The sequence below is a fragment of the Nerophis ophidion genome, linkage group LG11 (genome assembly GCF_033978795.1).
Source record: "Nerophis ophidion isolate RoL-2023_Sa linkage group LG11, RoL_Noph_v1.0, whole genome shotgun sequence".
Lineage (NCBI taxonomy): Eukaryota > Metazoa > Chordata > Actinopteri > Syngnathiformes > Syngnathidae > Nerophis > Nerophis ophidion.
Window position 1 is genome coordinate 65,907,266 of NC_084621.1, and position 18,559 is coordinate 65,925,824.

At 38.6% G+C, this 18,559-nt stretch overlaps 1 protein-coding gene across 4 annotated transcripts in view; it reads left to right on the forward strand.

The window, feature by feature from the left end:
- ubr5 (ubiquitin protein ligase E3 component n-recognin 5) overlaps positions 1-18,559 on the forward strand; it is an 83,746-nt gene that overhangs the window by 25,439 nt on the left and 39,748 nt on the right. For 2 of the 4 annotated variants that reach the window (XM_061916515.1, XM_061916516.1), the window contains exons 2-21: positions 3,235-3,279; positions 3,387-3,468; positions 3,735-3,811; positions 5,346-5,465; positions 6,611-6,908; positions 7,001-7,160; positions 7,736-7,888; positions 8,523-8,734; positions 8,853-8,969; positions 9,218-9,328; positions 9,449-9,603; positions 12,211-12,328; positions 15,011-15,195; positions 15,294-15,403; positions 16,248-16,360; positions 16,444-16,590; positions 16,664-16,775; positions 16,873-17,027; positions 17,102-17,302; positions 17,419-17,629. In XM_061916515.1, coding sequence (XP_061772499.1) covers positions 3,235-3,279; positions 3,387-3,468; positions 3,735-3,811; positions 5,346-5,465; positions 6,611-6,908; positions 7,001-7,160; positions 7,736-7,888; positions 8,523-8,734; positions 8,853-8,969; positions 9,218-9,328; positions 9,449-9,603; positions 12,211-12,328; positions 15,011-15,195; positions 15,294-15,403; positions 16,248-16,360; positions 16,444-16,590; positions 16,664-16,775; positions 16,873-17,027; positions 17,102-17,302; positions 17,419-17,629 — 2,882 coding nt within the window. The remainder of the gene's footprint in view (positions 1-3,234; positions 3,280-3,386; positions 3,469-3,734; positions 3,812-5,345; positions 5,466-6,610; positions 6,909-7,000; positions 7,161-7,735; positions 7,889-8,522; positions 8,735-8,852; positions 8,970-9,217; positions 9,329-9,448; positions 9,604-12,210; positions 12,329-15,010; positions 15,196-15,293; positions 15,404-16,247; positions 16,361-16,443; positions 16,591-16,663; positions 16,776-16,872; positions 17,028-17,101; positions 17,303-17,418; positions 17,630-18,559) is intronic. The other 2 variants (XM_061916518.1, XM_061916517.1) reach the window with 1 other exon arrangement.

Here is an 18,559-nt window from a genome sequence, read left to right on the forward strand (position 1 = left end):
TCCAACCACTTTCATGTGGTATTGGACAGAAAGGAGGACTTTTTTTTCCCTCCATTTTAAAATGCGGACGTTATCAACACCACTGTCTAATTCCAATCAATGCAAGTCATCAGAATCAAATACACCAACTTATATTCTTGTCTTCATGAAAGAAAGGAATCTATGTGTGTTAAACATGCTTGTATTATCATTAAACACCATTAACTTGTTAACGAAAATGTCTCTTTCATAAATAAATAAATATAAATTATAAATAGGAATGAGGTAGATCTCCTCGACTTGGTCAATTGAAAAGTAGCTCGCCAGCAGAAAAAGTGTGAGCGCCCCTGGGTTAGAGTGTCCGCCCTGATATCGGTAGGTTGTGAGTTCAAACCCCGGTCGAGTCATACCAAAGACTGTAAAATGGGACCCATTACCTCCCTGTTTGGCACTCATCATTAAGGGTTGGAATTGGGGGTTAAATCACCAAAAATGATTCCCGGGCGTGGCACCGCTGCTGCCCACTGCTCAAGGGTGATGGGTCAAATGCAGAGAATAATTTCGCCACATCTAGTGTTTGTGTGACAATCATTGGTATTTTAACTTTTTAACACTTTGTCTTCTTGATGACGCCAGTGGTGTTAAAAGTGTGGCCCCTGCCACAATGTAAGAAATAAATGGAAAAATAGATTTTAAAGACATATCATGACAAAAAAATAAAACAACACTAATAAAGAATACAAACATATTTGTCCTAAAATACATGTGTAATATTTCTTAATCATTTGTATTATCTTAAGGTATTTAATGGCAAATTACGTCTCGTTACATGATGTCACAACAGCTTTTCTAACACCCTTTTCTGCCCAGATTTTGAAACCTCGATCGTCTCTTCCTGTCAAAGTTTGAGTTTTCTTACAGGGGGGTGTACATTGGGAAATTTGAGGAGTGTCTTTATTATTACATCACCGATATATTTTTTTTCTGATTATTTGTAGTCAAGGAGGTCGATAACTGATATTTGAAGGCGATATCTTATTTACAGTATTAGTTATTTAAACATGAATAGTATATTCAGTAAACAATTGGACAAGACTAAATTGTTGTAACATTATTTTAAGGAAAAGTCAGACCAGTAGCATCATAATGTTTAATGTGGCACTATTGTTGTGGTTAATTGAGCACCAAACAACATCAAGGAATTTCACAAACACCTTTATTACATAAAATATGTAAAATCTCCTGAGATAATTGTGATTTTTTTTTTAATATCACAACAATTCGCCATTTATGCAATTGTGTACATTTTTTTTTTTTTTTTTTTTAGCAGTTTATGGATTTAATACATTGTAAGGTGTTCCATGTGAGAGACCATGAAATACTGGTTGGTTAATTGGTAAACGTTTATTTCAAACATGTATACAGTTTCAATATGATACAGCACATATTTTACTAAATGAATGTTCATTTCTATTTACAATATGTCCAAAAAGGAAAAGGAAGAAGCTAATATTTTATAATCCTAGTCCAAGTCCTTTTCCATATGTTCAGCTCAGTGGCCTTGTGGTTGGAGTGTCCTGAGACTGAGTTCAAACCCCGGCCGTGTCATACTAAAGACTATAAAAGTGTGACCCTTTGCCTCTTGGCTTGGCACTCAGCATCAAGGGTTGGAATCACCAATTGATTCCGAACGTGGCGCACGCTGCTGCTCACTGCTCACCTCCCAGGGGGTGAACGTGGGGATTGATTGATTGATTGATTGATTGATACTTTTATTAGTAGATTGATTGCACAGTACAGTACATATTCCGTACAATTGACCAATAAATGGTAACACCCCAATAAGTTTTTCAACTTGTTTAAGTCGGGGTCCACGTTAATCAATTCATGCTACAAATATATACTATCAGCATAATACTGTCATCACACAAGTTAATCATCATAGTATGTACATTGAATTATTTACATTATTTACAATCCGGGGAGTGGGATGAGGAGCTTTGGTTGATATCAGAACTTCAGTCATCAACAATTGCATCAACAGAGAAATGTGGACATTGAAACAGTGTAGGTCTTATTTAGTAGGATATGTACAGCCAGCAGAGAACATAGTGAGTTCAGATAGCATAAGAACAAGTATATACATTAGAAGTATATTTGAGTTGTTTATAATCCGGGGAGATGGGATGTGAATGGAGGAGGGTATTAGTAAAGTGTTGAAGTTGCCTGGAGGTGTTGTTTTAGAGCGGTTTTGAAGGAATATAGAGATGCACTTACTTTTACACCTGTTGGGAGTGCATTCCACATTGATGTGGCATAGAAAGAGAATGAGTTAAGACCTTTGTTAGATCGAAATCTGGGTTTAACGTGGTTTGTGGAGCTCCCCCTGGTGTTGTGGTTATGGCGGTCATTTACGTTAAGGAAGTAGTTTGACATGTACTTCGGTATCAAGGCGGTGTAGCGGATTTTATAGACTAAATGGGTCAAATGCAGAGGACTAACTTTAACTTTAATGTTTAACACAATTTCCATCAATGATTTCTCAATATTGAGAAATATATGATATGATTGGTATGAAATACAGACCTGGCAAACATTTATTTAACATACACAATTTTGGGCTCCTTCCTATAGCTGACTGATGAGACGTTTTTCAAGATGGCTGAGATGATTTCTTCCTGGATGTTACAAAACATGTAACCTGCTGCCTGCTCTTCTTTACATATTATAGAAGTTTCCTATTTGTCAAATTTCCACAAAGTTGGAATTTTTGGCAGAAATATATTTTCTGTCATCTTCATAGCATCCATCTCTTTCATGTTATTTGATTGAATATGCATAAAAACTTGCCACGTTCCTTTAATGAGCCCGCACTGTGAGTGTTGCAAACGTGCAACCCGCTACATTATTGAAAACACACAAAACAGGAGGAAAACTTCAGGAAAGAAGGACAAAAACGGTATTTCCTGGCAAAGAATTAAATCTTTGCTGATAATCGGTCTGGCCAATAATCGGTAGATCCCTATTTATTATACTGATAAGCTTCTTACCAGACATTCTCTTGTGTATTTTCAATTGCTCTTTAACCAAGATGTGTTTGGGTGCAATGACTGATTGAACAAACAAGTTAAAGCTTCTTCAGAAACATGCAAGCTTCTACGACTGGATTTATATTCAGCAGCTGTACACAAATTTTGTTCTGGTCATTGTAGTTGCTGAACACTTTGATCATATTATCTTATCATTTTTTGACAGGCTACGTGAAGTGTCCGAGAAACTAAACAAATATAGTTTCAATAGGTGAGTCTGTCCATCTTGTGATTTAATATGCATATAGTTGAAGAATAACTTTTAACTATTGATAACATCCCGAAATAACCGTCAGTTGTTTTTGTGCGTTGTTGCAGTCATCCACATCTTAGCTTGTTGGAGCAGGCCACCCTGAAACAGTGTGTTGTTGGGCCTAACCATGCTGGATTTCTTCTTGAGGTAATTGCAATTTTAATGTACAAGTGTATTGCATAAAATTATGTATGTTGCTATTTTGGCTTTATCAAATTTAAGGCCCTCATATTGCTGTAGTAATTGTAATCATAAGCAATCAAACCACATATTGTTGCAATAGCTAACTTATGATCAAAAACTAAAAGTCTAATGTTCTATCAATAGTGTACTACAAGACCCAACTTAAGGATATTGCAATTTTTTTTTATTTCTGTCAAATTTGATACACTGTATATAAATGTGTCTTCTAGGACGGACGTGTGTGTCGAATCAGCTTTGCTGTCCAGCCTGATCGCCTGGAGCTTAGCAAACCGGATAGCAGTGATGGGTAAGGAATTTCCTTTTTGGTTATTGATAAATAGCTTTACAAGACATCTTGTGTTTATGAAAGTTCATTTATAAGAAGTACTTTGTTTTTTGGGTTTTTTTTTTTTTTTTTTTTGGGGTAAACCTTTGCACCAAAGGTCTTCGAATAGTCAGTTGTACCAAATAATGCTAAGTTATCATGTCTTGCAACTGTTTTGAGAACTTCATCATAACTGTTTTGTGTCTTTAAACACATTTAAATTTTTGTTTTGTATGACACCAGACACCCTATAGACTGGCAATACCAACAGTGATTTTGTAATGCTCTATGAATGGTAAAAGGTTTATGGATTATTTGTTTTTTTACATTTAATTTATTTCATACCATGTACCTTTTTGCTTTCACTAAGAGCATGTGTTGTTCTGTCATTTTTTGTTTTCTTGTTGGCAGCCACAATTTACTGCCATGTCTTGCAATGTTTTTTGTTCTTTAAAATACAACGATTCAGGTTGTAAAACACAACCACCATTTCAAACCGTTTCACAAAACATGTTTATTGATTCATCTAGACGAACATGTGGTAGTTTTAAAAAATCTAATTTAGAAACTGTCTTGATCAAGTGTTTTTTTTCTTCCTACAGCATAGACTAAGAACAGCTGTAAATTGTCAATGTGTTTGCTTTTTTTTAATGAGCCTTTTTTTCTTTGTGTAAAGCAGTGGTTCTTAACCTTGTTTGAGATAACTAACCTCACCAGTTTCATATGCACATTCACCAAACCCTTCCTTCGTGAAAAATAAAATTTTTAATTTTTTTTTTCAAATTCAAGACAGTTTTTTTTTTTACTGGTGCACAAAATGAATCGTGCATCAACATCACCTTGTTAAAAGAACAAAACCAACACTGTGCATGAACTCACAACAAATTACACACCACAAATCAGTCTGACTTCTGCTATTGCCGTATCCATAAAGCCGATAGGGAGAAGTTTTTATTTACACGATGAGTTGGGTGTGTCTTGACCTCCGCGGCGGAGGCACTGTCGAACTCTTGAGGCTGACTCACCGAACCCAGGTTAAGAACCACTGGTGTAAAGTATTAGAGCCCCTGTTCAGCTTTGAATTTCCCTCTTGCAAGTTTGACATAAAAATATTGTATAATTCTCGTATTAGTTTATTGCTTTGCAAAGTTTCTCACGGTATTTATTTGTATGGAGTAAAACAAACACTTACTTTGAACTGCTATAAAAGACACATACATTATATGACTAGAAATATGGAAATTGGAGAAAGTAGTCTCAGCCACAAAACCCCAAAAACTTACAGAAAGTCTTGGAGGGGGAGCGAATTGCAGCCAAATCAGATTCCCAAGGGTGTTGCCATGCTAGTCTACAGCAAACCCCTCGATTTAAGCTCTATATTATTAAGTGAAAACAAATCCCGAACCAAGGGGTGTAATTTCATTAACACCTGGGTTACTTTTAGTTTCTGAAATGAACAAAAATAGTTCTGGGACACTTATATGTTGGTAACTTATCTCCCATCTTTTCTTTCCAGTTCAAAGTTGAGCACTGGTTCGGGAACAGGAAGGAGCTCCAGGCCAGGCAGGACCAGTGATCCACCCTGGTTCCTCTCTGGTTCTGACACACTGGGCAGACTAGCAGGCAACACCCTTGGGTAAGTTCTTGCAGAATTGACAGAGACAAGTGGTCCTGTAAAAATGTGTTGACAGTCCCTGTCAGATTTTGTGCCACACCTTATGTATAGAACCCTCCAGTATATTCACCAATCGCCACTCAGTGTGTTGCTGGTGCATTAAGACATGGTATTGCTGAATATATATGCATTGGGACATAACCCTCACACATTATTTTTCAATTCTTACAGCTAAACCACTTTGTTGCCAGAAGGATTTGAAATTTCATATTTTCATTTGTTTTGTAAATCGACATACATGACTCATGTATTTCGAGTAGTTTAATGATTGGGGTTTCCTTGTGTGTTATAATGTAGCCAAACATCATATAATAGAAATGTTGTCACATCAACTAATGAATTTTCTTCCCAAATTATTTCTGTTAATTTACACTTCACGGTGGCAGAGGGGTTAGTGCGTCTGCCTCACAATACGAAGGTCCTGCAGTCCTGGGTTCAAATCCAGGCTCGGGATCTTTCTGTGTGGAGTTTGCATGTTCTCCCCGTGAATGCGTGGGTTCCCTCCGGGTACTCCGGCTTCCTCACACTTCCAAAAGACATGCACCTGGGGATAGGTTGATTGGCAACACTAAATTGGCCCTAGTGTGTGAATGTGAGTGTGAATGTTGTCTGTATCTGTGTTGGCCCTGCGATGAGGTGGCGACTTGTCCAGGGTGTACCCCGCCTTCCGCCCGATTGTAGCTGAGATAGGCGCCAGCGACCCCAAAAAGGAATAAGTGGTAGAAAATGAATGAATGAATGAATACAAAAACCCATATAAACTACCCCTCTACACCGTGAACTCTCCCAACCCTGTTTTCACTCCATGTTCATCTCGCCCTCCAACGGGGCTGTCGTATCAATTATGATTGTCCAGCATGATATCTCCAGCAATTAGGTTTGCTTATGAGAATATGTGAGTGATGGCATCAAGTTATATTGATAAAAAAAAAACATGTAAAAAGGGTAGTAGCATTATGATCCAATTGCTGTATCTAGAATACTATTAATATTCTCATGACCTTTTAAATATTTTTCAACCTAATGTTTTTTGAGGCTGTTTTAAAACAGACAATGTTTCAGGCATTTGTATCTGAAGTTGACTACCTCTTGTTTTTCTGTTATAGGAGTCGATGGAGCTCTGGTGTAAATGGAGGCAGTGGCGGTGGTGGTGGTGGAGGTGGAGGAGGAGGAGCTGGAGCTGGAGGGGGTGGAGCAGCCGGAGGAACTAGTGGAGGTGGAGGTGGAGGTGGCGGAGGAGGTGGAAGCGGAAGCACTTCGGGCAGGTCATCAACAGCAGCACGTGACTCTCGTCGGCAGACCAGGGTAATCCGTACAGGACGAGATCGGGGATCAGGTCTTCTAGGTAGTCAGCCACAACCGGTTATACCAGCCTCAGTCATACCCGAAGACCTGATATCCCAGGTAAAAGTGATCTGTAGTGACAAATGATACGTTAAAAAACAAATGTAAACTCAAATTGGCATACTTAGGTGTATCATGTTATTTATTCTCAGGCCCAAGTAGTACTTCAAGGGAAGTCCAGGAGTGTGATCATTCGGGAACTCCAGAGAACCAACCTGGATGTCAACCTGGCTGTCAACAACCTGCTGAGCAGAGATGATGAAGACGGAGATGATGGAGATGACACAGCCAGCGAGTCCTACCTCCCTGGAGGTATGTCATTAAAATAAAAATGACTTAAAGAGAAAATTAGGACTTAATAATTGTATTGCAGTATTAATATCAATCAAAGGCAATCGAAGTGTATTTATATAGCCTTAATCATTATTGTCTCAAAGGGCTGAATACTGAATACATTTGTATGTCTAGGCCATTTGTACAATACTGTATTTAGGCACAATTTGCTTTGCTCTTCTTGCCCCCGTTCACCTTCTTTCACACTGAGCATTCCGGCTTCAGCCCGTTTGCTTGTCCCATCACTTCTACATTGCGGTATTCCTGAAATTTCCCTGACATTGCATTTGAATGACTGGCTTTGCAGTCTTATCTCAAGTTAATTTATTTTGTGTAAACTGGCAGCTGCCATTTCTGCCATTTATTCCAATTGTGCTAAAAGAAGTGTTTTGAACTTGAGCTCGTAGTAGTTCATCCAAACATGCCAAACTTTTGTTGTGAAACACTGTGCAATTAATTGCCTTTGTGCGAGTTGACACACTCAAGTATTGTAGCAACTTTTGTTGTCTGAAAGTTATGTTACTCTCCCATTCTTGTTTTGCCTTTTTTCCAAGCAGAGGACCTGATGTCCTTGTTGGATGCAGACATTCATTCAGCCCACCCCAGCGTGATTATTGATGCAGATGCGATGTTCTCGGAGGACATAAGCTACTTTGGATACCCCTCTTTCCGACGCTCCTCACTGTCTCGCCTAGGATCGTCCAGAGGTAACTCACCAATAAATTAACACGGGATCTGTTAAAATTTCAGTGCTTAGAATTATTTAATCCATTAGCCAAAACGACAACTATTAACAAGTTACATTGAAAAATAATTGTAAACTCTTTTGCGTAAGAGGTACTTAGGCAAATTAATGCAAACCCAATCAAATGGCCTGAGCTTTATTGTTTTTCCCTTCAGCCTCCTCTTCTTGGTTTTTAACAAGTATTTGGTTTTGTAGACTATAAATGTTTGGTGTTATATGGTGCATGGCTGTAGTACACAATATGAGCTCTCTGAGAAAGGCCCGCTATGCCCGCCTGTCTTAAAGAAACTTAAACAACTTTACAAGGCAGTCTATCTTAACAAAAGAAAAGCTACCCAGTCCAATCTGTGACCAGTTGCATGGTTTTTCTGTCCATCCAATTTGTCTGGCATTTTACTATATGAGCGCGCAAAATGATTCACTTATTATTAGTATTATAGAGACTCCTAACTAATCCTCAGCACCAAATCTTTTATTTGCAATGCTGTGATTCTAAATAACCTTATTTCTTTCTCTATGCTTCAAAGTTTATTGACGGGTCTTTCCCAGAGAGTGGCTTACTTCTATCCCACTGGTGTGACCTTATTGCATACCAGTTCTCCTTCTTCCCTTAGAGCGTGACTCGGAGCTGTTGCGTGAGCGTGAGTCTGTATTGAGACTACGTGAGCGCCGGTGGCTGGACGGGGCCTCGTTCGATACAGAACGAGGATCCACCAGCCGGGATGGAGAAACCAGCTTGGACAAGAAGAACATCCCAGTTCAAAGCCCTGTCTCCCTTGGAGAGGAGCTTCAGTGGTGGCCGGACAAGGTATGAGGAGCACACTCATCGCTTAATACATCCAGCCTGTAATGCGCTCCTTATGAAAGTTGTATATACGTATATCCATGTGTATACTAACTTTAGCTAAATATGTTTTTTTCTTCAGGATGGCGTAAAGTTTGTCAGCATTGGGGCTATGTTCTCTGAGTTGGTGGCTGTCAGCTCCAAAGGAGAACTTTATCAATGGAAATGGACTGAAGCTGAACCCTACAGGAATGCCCAGGTTAAAAAATTTAATATTATCGAAATAAACATTTGATTGACTTTGTTTGTTGTCAATAAGTCCCACATTTCTCCCCTAACTGCCGGGGAACGATTGCAATACAGTCAGCCACCCTTGAGAAGTACAAACAAAATTGTCCCTTTTCCCCAATTTATTTACAATTATCTGTGCTGATGTTAATGCATTCTGTCTTGTTTTATGCAGTTCTTACATAATTGAGAAGTAACTTTTGTCATCTACCCTTTCAGAATCCTTCCGTTCATCATCCACGTGTGTCTTTCCTCGGTCTGGCTAATGAGAGGATCACCTTATTGTCGGCCAATAGTATCAGAGCCACAGTGGCAACAGAGACTAACAAGGTATATATATGTGTATACATTTACCCTCTGGACATAGTAATGTGGGATCTGTCGTAATATTTGGCGTAGTAATCAGTCACAATTTAAATGAACAATCTGTGTCTGTCTTCACTTGTATAGGTGGCAACTTGGGTTGACGACACACTAAGCACAGTAGCCTCTAAGCTTGAGCACACTGCCCAAGCTTTCCCTGAACTGCAGGGGGAACGCATGGTGTCCCTCTACTGCTGTGCGCTCTACACTTGCGCACAGTTGGAGAACAGCCTCTACTGGTGGTGAGAAAAATAACTTACACTTAATTATATTTTACAATTGCAGAAATACGTCTGTATTTAAAAAAATCTTCATTTAAGGCATTTTTAGTAGGGATGCACAGTAATAGGCGACCGATAATTCTCGACCGATAATGGCAATTATGACGTCACATTGATCATTTCTGTTGGGAAAAAATCCACAAATAAACTGAGCCAATAATAGTAAAGGCTTATCACCTTTGTGTTTATCGTTGTCCTCAACGCCTCCTTCCACTACAGCAGGGGTTGCCAATCCATCTACAGGGATCAAACAGTCGATCTTTGGGAGTCTACCGGTCAATCGCGATATTAGGGACAAAAAGTATTGTTGCCATCAGGCAAGTCTTATAACCCCTGAACAGGCCCGCACACTTCTGCCTCTCTCTTAAGCCTCTCATCCCGTAGCTCTCGACATCGGGACCACACACCCCGAGGAAGGTCGCACACTACACCCGTGCATTTCGCAAACGCACAGTGCATGACATGCTCAAAAATCATCAAGCTGCAACAGTGCACTGAGGCTGATTGTTGCAATGCATCAGACATTTTCTAATATCCATCTTCAATATAACTCTTCCCTCATCCACGAGTCAATGACCATCATCACTCGCCTGCGACGGTAAGATCCCTGGTCTCTGCCAAAAAACAAAGCAAGATCTTTTTACCGTGTCAGAAGAAGACATTTTACTCAGTTTGCAAGCATTTTTCTGCAGATATTCCTCCTAGAGGGGAAAAATCTTCAACACAACATATCTTATGTCACTTTAAAATTCACCATCATGAAAATTTATGACTGCAGTATGAATCTGCCTGGGCTGCTAAGCAGAGACCTAGCGTTAATAACGGCGTCCGCAGCAAATGTAAAGCCACAGGATCAATGATAAAGCATTTAAGAGGCAAGAATTTGAAAGAATAGACCCTAGGGGTAAATAACATAACGACAAAATTAGTAATTTTTTTTATGTTTAACTTCATTGTTCATCTGGAGGCACAATCTTTAAGTAACTGCCTTTTATGATGTCTTAGTGGGAAAACTGCACTTTATTATTTGAACCCTGATGTCTTTGTTCTACAATTGAATGTTGCCATATTTGGAGAAGGCACTTATTGCAGTATTTTATATCTGTTGGGTAAGCCTATTGTATTGATTTTATTTTTGTCAATCAACAAGAGATGTGACTCTACTTGTTATGGCTTTGTTTCTAACTGCAATGCAGAATATTATTGGTTTAGTTCTTTTGGCCTCATTTATATATGTTGCGTTGGGCAGATTTTTTTTCATTTCATAAAATTATATTCAGAATGTTTAAGTTGCTTTTTGTCTTTCAATTAAATCATTTAAAAGTTTAAATATATATCAATAAATAACACTACTTTTTGCCCTGTACAATGATTATAATTGTTTGCATGGGTCAGAATCATAGTACGACACGTATTTGTTCTAAAATTATACTTAAGTACAAAAATATCAATTGATTTGTATATATTTTTGGTAAAAGTGCCTACATTTCGTAAAGTTTGACCTGTTAAATAATTGTGTAACTATATCTATATCAGTTATCAGTTGTAAAGGTTATTGGTTTCTGTTCAAATGTCCATTATTGTGCATCACTATTTAATATGCAATTTTAATTTCAACAGCTGTGATCACATACATAAACGGGTTATACTAGTATAGCGCGTTTCTATCTTCAAGGTACTCAAAGCGCTTTGAAAGTATTTCTACATTCACCCATTTACACACACATTCACACACTGACGTAAGGCCCTACCCACGACCCATTACGAGTGTCTTGCACAAGAACACAACATACATGACTAGGATGGCGGAAGCCGGGATCGAACCAGGAACGCTCAGGTCGCTGGCACAGCCGCTCTAGCAACTGAGCCACGCTGTCCACATATTACAAAGATACGAACAATCCAGAACTAAAATAGTAGGTTTTCTGTAACTGAGAGACATCATGTAAACAATTTACAAAATAAACAATAAATGATAGTTAGGTTTTAACGAGGGAAATACGTTTTTGATTGTGTATCAACCAGCGAACATTCTGAGCCCCACGGTCCAGCTATGTGCCCATGAAGCACACGGATCAGTCCTGTCTCTATAGAAACGTACTAAGATAAACGCTGCTATCTGTTACTCTACTGTAAGCACTGCCTCTTCCACCCATACCATTTGGTAAGATTGTAGACTTGTTCAAGACCAGATTGGGCTACAAGACCATTAGCAAGAAGCTTGGTGAGGAAGTGACCACTATTGGTGTAATAATTTGGAAATGAAAAAAATACAACACAAAAGTTGATCGCCATTGTTCTGGAGTTCTGTGCGAGATTTAATCTTGAGGTGCATGGCTTGAAGTCCTCGAATACAAATTAATTTATAATGTTTGATCTTTTCCTGTATTTTCTCTCTCTGTCTGTCTCTTATTGTCTCTGTCTGTCTGTCTGTCTGTCTGTCTGTCTCTCTCTGCCTCTGTCTGTCTCTCTACCATAAATATTTATGTCATTGTAAGGGTAAACATATAAATCAAAAATGCAAAGCAACAAACTAAAAGCATAGATGTCAATGTCTCGTGTCCATAGGGGTGTGGTGCCTTTTAGTCAGCGGAAGAAAATGCTTGAAAAGGCCAGAGCCAAGAATAAAAAGCCAAAGTCCAATGCTGGCATTTCCTTGATACCCAACATCACTGTGGGAACCCAGGTAAGTGCTGTCTGTTTGTTATTTGTACGTTTTAGGCTTAATTAGGAATGTAACGATTGATCAATATATCGATGTATATTCTTAAATTTCAAATACCCGGTATATCAATCTGTGCTCTGCAAGATTGCCTTTCAAGAGATAGATATCGATCAATATCATTTTAAAAAGGAATCCATCGATTTTATCAATACTGGAAAAAGAGAAACACTGCATTGAAAAATGGTAGACTTTTATAGAAGTTTAGCAGTTTTAGTAATAAAGATGTTAAACGTTAACTTTTTTTTTTTCCCATTTGTGGCGTAATCAAAGTCAATAACTACAATCGATACAACACAATCAGCCCAACTTTTAAACCACAGAAGATGCGGCCGACACAATGGAAGTGACACTGGCAAGTTACGGCGACAAGACTCTGGAACACAATAAGTCATTTGATGAGAAAAAAAATAAAATAAGAGATGAATGAATGAGAGATGACTAAATTGGCCCTAGTGTGTGAATGTGAGTGTGAATGTTGTCTGTCTATCTGTGTTGGCCCTGCGATGAGGTGGCGACTTGTCCAGGGTGTACCCCGCCTTCCGCCCGATTGTAGCTGAGATAGGCGCCAGTGCCCCCCGCGACCCCGAACGGGAATAAGCGGCAGAAAATGGATGGATGAATGAGGTTATGGAAATTAGGAAGCGAGGTGCCAACACCATTAACAGGTATGACGGAGCATAGATGCTTCCTCACCGCTGGGACACTGTCTTTCATTGGCGACGCCAGGGCAAATAACAGATATTGTATGGCCGGGTCAGGCTACTTTATTTAGCAGGTAGATCTACTGTTAAATGTTGGTTACTGTAGTTTTATTGAAAGTTGTTTGAATATTTAAAATGTGAGCAGAAAATATTTCCTCCTGTTAGTGCAACCAACAATTGAGGTTGAATTATCAAGTAAGATGTGAATGCATTGCCCATTGATTTGTTTACTGCTTTTTTGTATCCATAATTAATTTATACTTACCGTATTTTTCGGACTATAAGGCGCACTGTAAATCCTTTTAATTTTCCTCAAAAATCGACAGTACGCCTTATAACCCGGTGCGCCTAATGTACGGAATAATTTTAGGTTGTGCTTAACGACCTGGAAATTATTTTATTTGATACATGGTGTAATGATAAGTGTGACCATTAGATGACAGTCACAAATACGAGATACATGGAGACTGCAATACGACACCAGTAAACAACACCAACACTTTAAATGTTCCATTGACAATATAGAACATTACACACGATGCTCAAAAATTTGTCAAAATTGTTTTAGTACGACTTTGGTAAGCTATGAAGCTGCACCGCTTGATGGATTACAGCTACTGTAGTCAGACGTACCCTGCTTCAACATACTAGTATTATAATGGTGTTTGCATAAGGACGTGGAGCCACGGAAATAAGACCGCCCCCAAAACGGTGCAATGTGAACAACGGTCAGAAAGAGACTGTAAAAGATAATATATGCACCATTTTGACCAAACAACCACCATTACATGTTATGTCGACTACAGGGATGTATTTTACACCCCTTTAATGCGTTTTATAAACCGGTGCGCCTTTTATATGAAGATATAGACCTACTCACCGGCAGTGCGCTTTATGATCCGGTGCGCCCTATTGTCCGGAAAATACGGTAATTTCCTTACAAGAAATAACAGGAATATATGAAACTTCCCCTGCTGAGTCCAGTATTTATTTCATGATCACACTGCTTGATTTGTATTGCTAAAAAGTTACTGAATCAATTTAAACTCACTACTGTTTCGTATCATATTGTTCTCAAAAAATATTGTGTCTGAATTGTATCGGCAACCACAATTATCGAATCAAATCTTTGTTAAAATGAATCGCTTCATCCCTAGAATTAAGGCATCTTCATTTAAAATGTCTGCACTTTTTATATGAGAAAATCTTTGCATTTTATCCTAAATTCCTGTCTAGCAGTACAATGAGTTTGGTACAGTAAACCCAGTATCAATGTGTAAGCAGTAAGGAAAAGCAACGTTAGCTATGTAAAAATAGACGTGACGGTTAACCGGTTAAATAATTCAACAAAAGCACAATAATGTGTCATAGTCAACAAAAGGCAGTAATTGAGTCCTTCAACATGGTGGTGTTTTTGGTATATGCACTAAGTTGTTGTTTGAGAAAATGTGAGTTTGGTGTTATTTTGCATTACATATTTAAAGTAATTCTCTGTCGATTAGTAATTGAACTGTATGAACCTCTGATTGGTATCCCACTTCAAATAGGTGCCATAAAGTAATACAAATGTATTATTTATTTTTCCCTTTAACATTTTATGACGGCAAAAATTGCACAAAGCTCTCATTGAAACTGAATTACTTTGGTCTGCAATATATTTGTGGTTGTGTTTTTGTTGCTGTCGGAGAGAAATAACATTTGAGAGATAATAAAGTAAACATGAAAAGCTGAACAAATATGTTTGGAAATACAAATGAACGTTCCTCTGTCGCAAATATCACTAACAAGAGTGAGTTGCCGGTGAGCAGAAATGGGTACAGAAACTCTAATCAAAGGCAAACTGGTAGCACGAAATTTATTTGTGGCTGGTCGCCACATGTAAATGAACGGCTTTAACTATCCTTATCGTTGGTACTTTTGACAAATCCATCTCTTTCTTCAGGTATGCTTGAGGAACAACCCACTTTACCATGCTGGGGCAGTGGCCTTTTCAGTCAGCGCTGGGATTCCAAAAGTTGGTGTCTTGTTGGAGTCTGTGTGGAACATGAATGACAGCTGCAGGTTTCAGCTGCGCTCGCCAGAAAGCCTAAAGAGCATGGAGAAGACCACTAAAACCCAAGAAACCAAGTCAGTCTTTTTTTCAACCCAATTTTTCAGTTTTAAGTTGGGTTTTTTTGTCAGTAAAATTTAAAGCATATGGACCTCTAAATGGTTCTCCCCTTTAGGACTGAAAGCAAACCTGAGCTGGTAAAGACTGAAATGGGTCCTCCACCTTCCCCAGCTTCTACATGCAGTGATACTTCATCCATCGCTAGCAGCGCCTCACTGCCATACAGTATGTCCGTCTTTTGCTTGCTTCTCTTGAGAGCCCTCAAGTCCTGGCACGATGCACAGGCTTTTATCAGCAAGTTGCACAGTTGGCTCTGTACATACAGTTGCACATTTAAAATGATTCCAGCTGCATTTTAAATGGCCTTTATTTTCAAAATAGACACACTTTCAGTATATAGACAATTTTAAAAAAATGACAGTAAATATTGATTGCGTTGATCTTTTTAAACAATTGTTTTTGGTTTATTGCACACCACAGGTTCTTATAACTTGCAAGTAAATATAAGTTATACAAGTTGGCAACCCAACTGTGTGGGTTCCCTCCGGGTACTCCGGCTTCCTCCCACTTCCAAAGACATGCACCTGGGGATAGGTTGATTGGCAACACTAAATTGGCCTTAGTGTGTGAATGTGAGTGTGAATGTTGTCTGTCTGTGTTGGACCTGCGATGAGGTGGTGACTTGTCCAGAGTGTACCCCGCCTTCCGCCCAAATGCTGCTGAGATAGGCTCCAGCACCCCCACAAGTGCAGATGGTATTTTTCTATTTTTGTTGTTGTTGCTCTAATTACTGTAATTTCTGATAGTATAAATCTTATGCGAAACTCCACACCCTGGTACTAAATTGGCTTAATTGAATAAATGGGTTGTACTTGTATAGCGCTTTTCTACCTTCAAGGTACTCAAAGCGCTTTGACACTACTTCCACATTTACCCATTCACACACACATTCACACACTGATGGAGGGAGCTGCCATGCAAGGCGCTAACCAGCACCCATCAGGAGCACCCATCACTATCATATCTTTTTTTCATTATACTGTTACAACAAACACTGTATGGATTACAGAGCGAAGACGCTCCACCCCGGCCCCAAAGGAAGAGGAGAAAGTGAACGAAGAGCAATGGCTTCTTAGAGAGGTGGTGTTTGTGGAGGATGTTAAGAATGTCCCTGTGGGAAAGGTGGGTTCATGTTAAATGTTACTGCATGTTACAAGTTTTTTCATTATTAATGTGATTATATTGCAATCCTCACAATTGTTTAGGTGCTGAAAGTGGATGGTGCATATGTTGCTGTAAAGTTTCCAGGAACATCGAGCAGCATGAGCAACCAGACGACCACTGTCCCCGCTGACTCAGACCCCTCTTCACTGCTGCAGGATTGTAGGCTTCTTAGGATAGATGAACTCCAGGTAAATACGCAAACTGATAAAACCGTTCTGCTAAATAATTGAAGTACTTGCTAATTTGCTTGGTCAAAACTAGGTGGTCAAAACTGGTGGTACTCCAAAGGTTCCTGACTGTTTTCAGCGCACACCCAAAAAGCTCTGTATCCCAGAAAAGGCAGAGATCTTAGCTGTTAATGTTGACTCCAAAGGTTTTTCATTTGTACTCCTCATTTTATATACATGGAATTAAATGTTTTATCAATTGTGTCTACGTATATGGCCTTACTTTATATTTCCATCCTCCAGGAGTTCATGCAGTGCTGAAAACTGGTAACTGGGTTAGGTACTGTATCTTTGATCTGGCCACCGGCAAAGCTGAGCAGGAAAATAACTTCCCTACTAGCAACATGGCCTTCCTGGGACAGAGTGAGCGCAATGTGGCCATCTTTACTGCAGGACAGGTAAGATGACCTCCTTAATGAGTGGTGTGCTTTAAAAAAAAATACCTGACACTTGAAAAAAATGTGTTCTGTAGGAATCTCCAATCATTCTTCGAGATGGAAATGGCACTATCTACCCAATGGCAAAAGACTGCATGGGTGGAATTAGAGATCCTGATTGGCTGGATCTGCCACCAATAAATAGCCTAGGAATGGGGGTGCATTCCCTTGCCAATATTCCCTCTCTAAACTCTACCATTAAAAAGAAAGCTGCTATTATAATTATGGCTGTTGAGGTAAACATGATATTTCACATGTTGATATGCTTGTCTAAAATTGCAATGCACTATTCAAATTTGCAAGTCTCTTTCAAAAATGTGATGAATCCTCTTTTTTTTTTTGTCTTATATAGAAGCAGATGCTGATGCAGCATGTTTTGCGTTGTGACTACGAAGCGTGTCGGCAGTATTTGGTGAATCTTGAACAAGCTTTCCTGTTTGATCAGGGCACCCATGCCCTCGGCGCACTTCTAGGCCACCGCTGTGATGGAAACCGCAACATTCTGCATGCTGCTGTCTCCGTTTGCTTCCCTGTTAGTAACAAAGAAACCAAAGAGGAGGAAGGTAAGCTTGCTATTAGACCCTCCCTGTTTGGTAGACATTTTTACAAAACTAAAAGGTAACTTTCGAATACAAGATATATTCATTCTGGTAAATTAACCTGAAATATTGATCAGATGATTTACATTTTTGTAAAATAATGTATGATTATGTATAGGATTTGTTTCAGACATATTTAACTAGTTAAATTAGGGACATCATGTAACATAGCAGTACCTCGTCTTACATGTTTGTTTCAGTGAAGTCGTAATCCAAAATACTAAGATTTCAAAAAAAAAAATTCCCAATTGAAATTAATTGAAATACCATCATTCTGTTCTGGGCCCCAAAAAACCACACAGCATTTTAACATTTAACTTGCTTTTAAATGAGAAAAATGAACTTGTACATAACAAATATTGTATCAAAAAATATGTTTACACTGCAAGCCAAAGTGGCTCAAATCATTTTTTTTTCCAATATAGGATTTTATTCCAGTTAACTGTATACATTGCAAGTAAATTTTGATCTTTATCAGACTCCAGTATAAACGCGCACAGGCCCCAATGTGGTCTGACATCACTTGCATGCACAGTTTGATAAAGTGAAAAAAAAGTTTAACAAATTCTGTAAATGAACAAGGAAGTGGCTACTACACTTTAAAAAATTGTGTATTTATGTGACAATAAGATCAAGTAATTAAATGTATGAATGGATATATATACGTGTATATATATATATAAATATATATATACACCGTATTTTTCTGACTATAAGTCGCAGTTTTTTTTCATAGTTTGGCCGAGGCTGCGACTTATACTCAGGAGCGACTTATGTGTGGAATTGTTAACTCATTACCGTAAAATATCAAATAATATTATTTAGCTCATTCACGTAAGGGACTAGACGTATAAGATTTCATCAGATTTATCGATTAGGAGTGACAGATTGTTT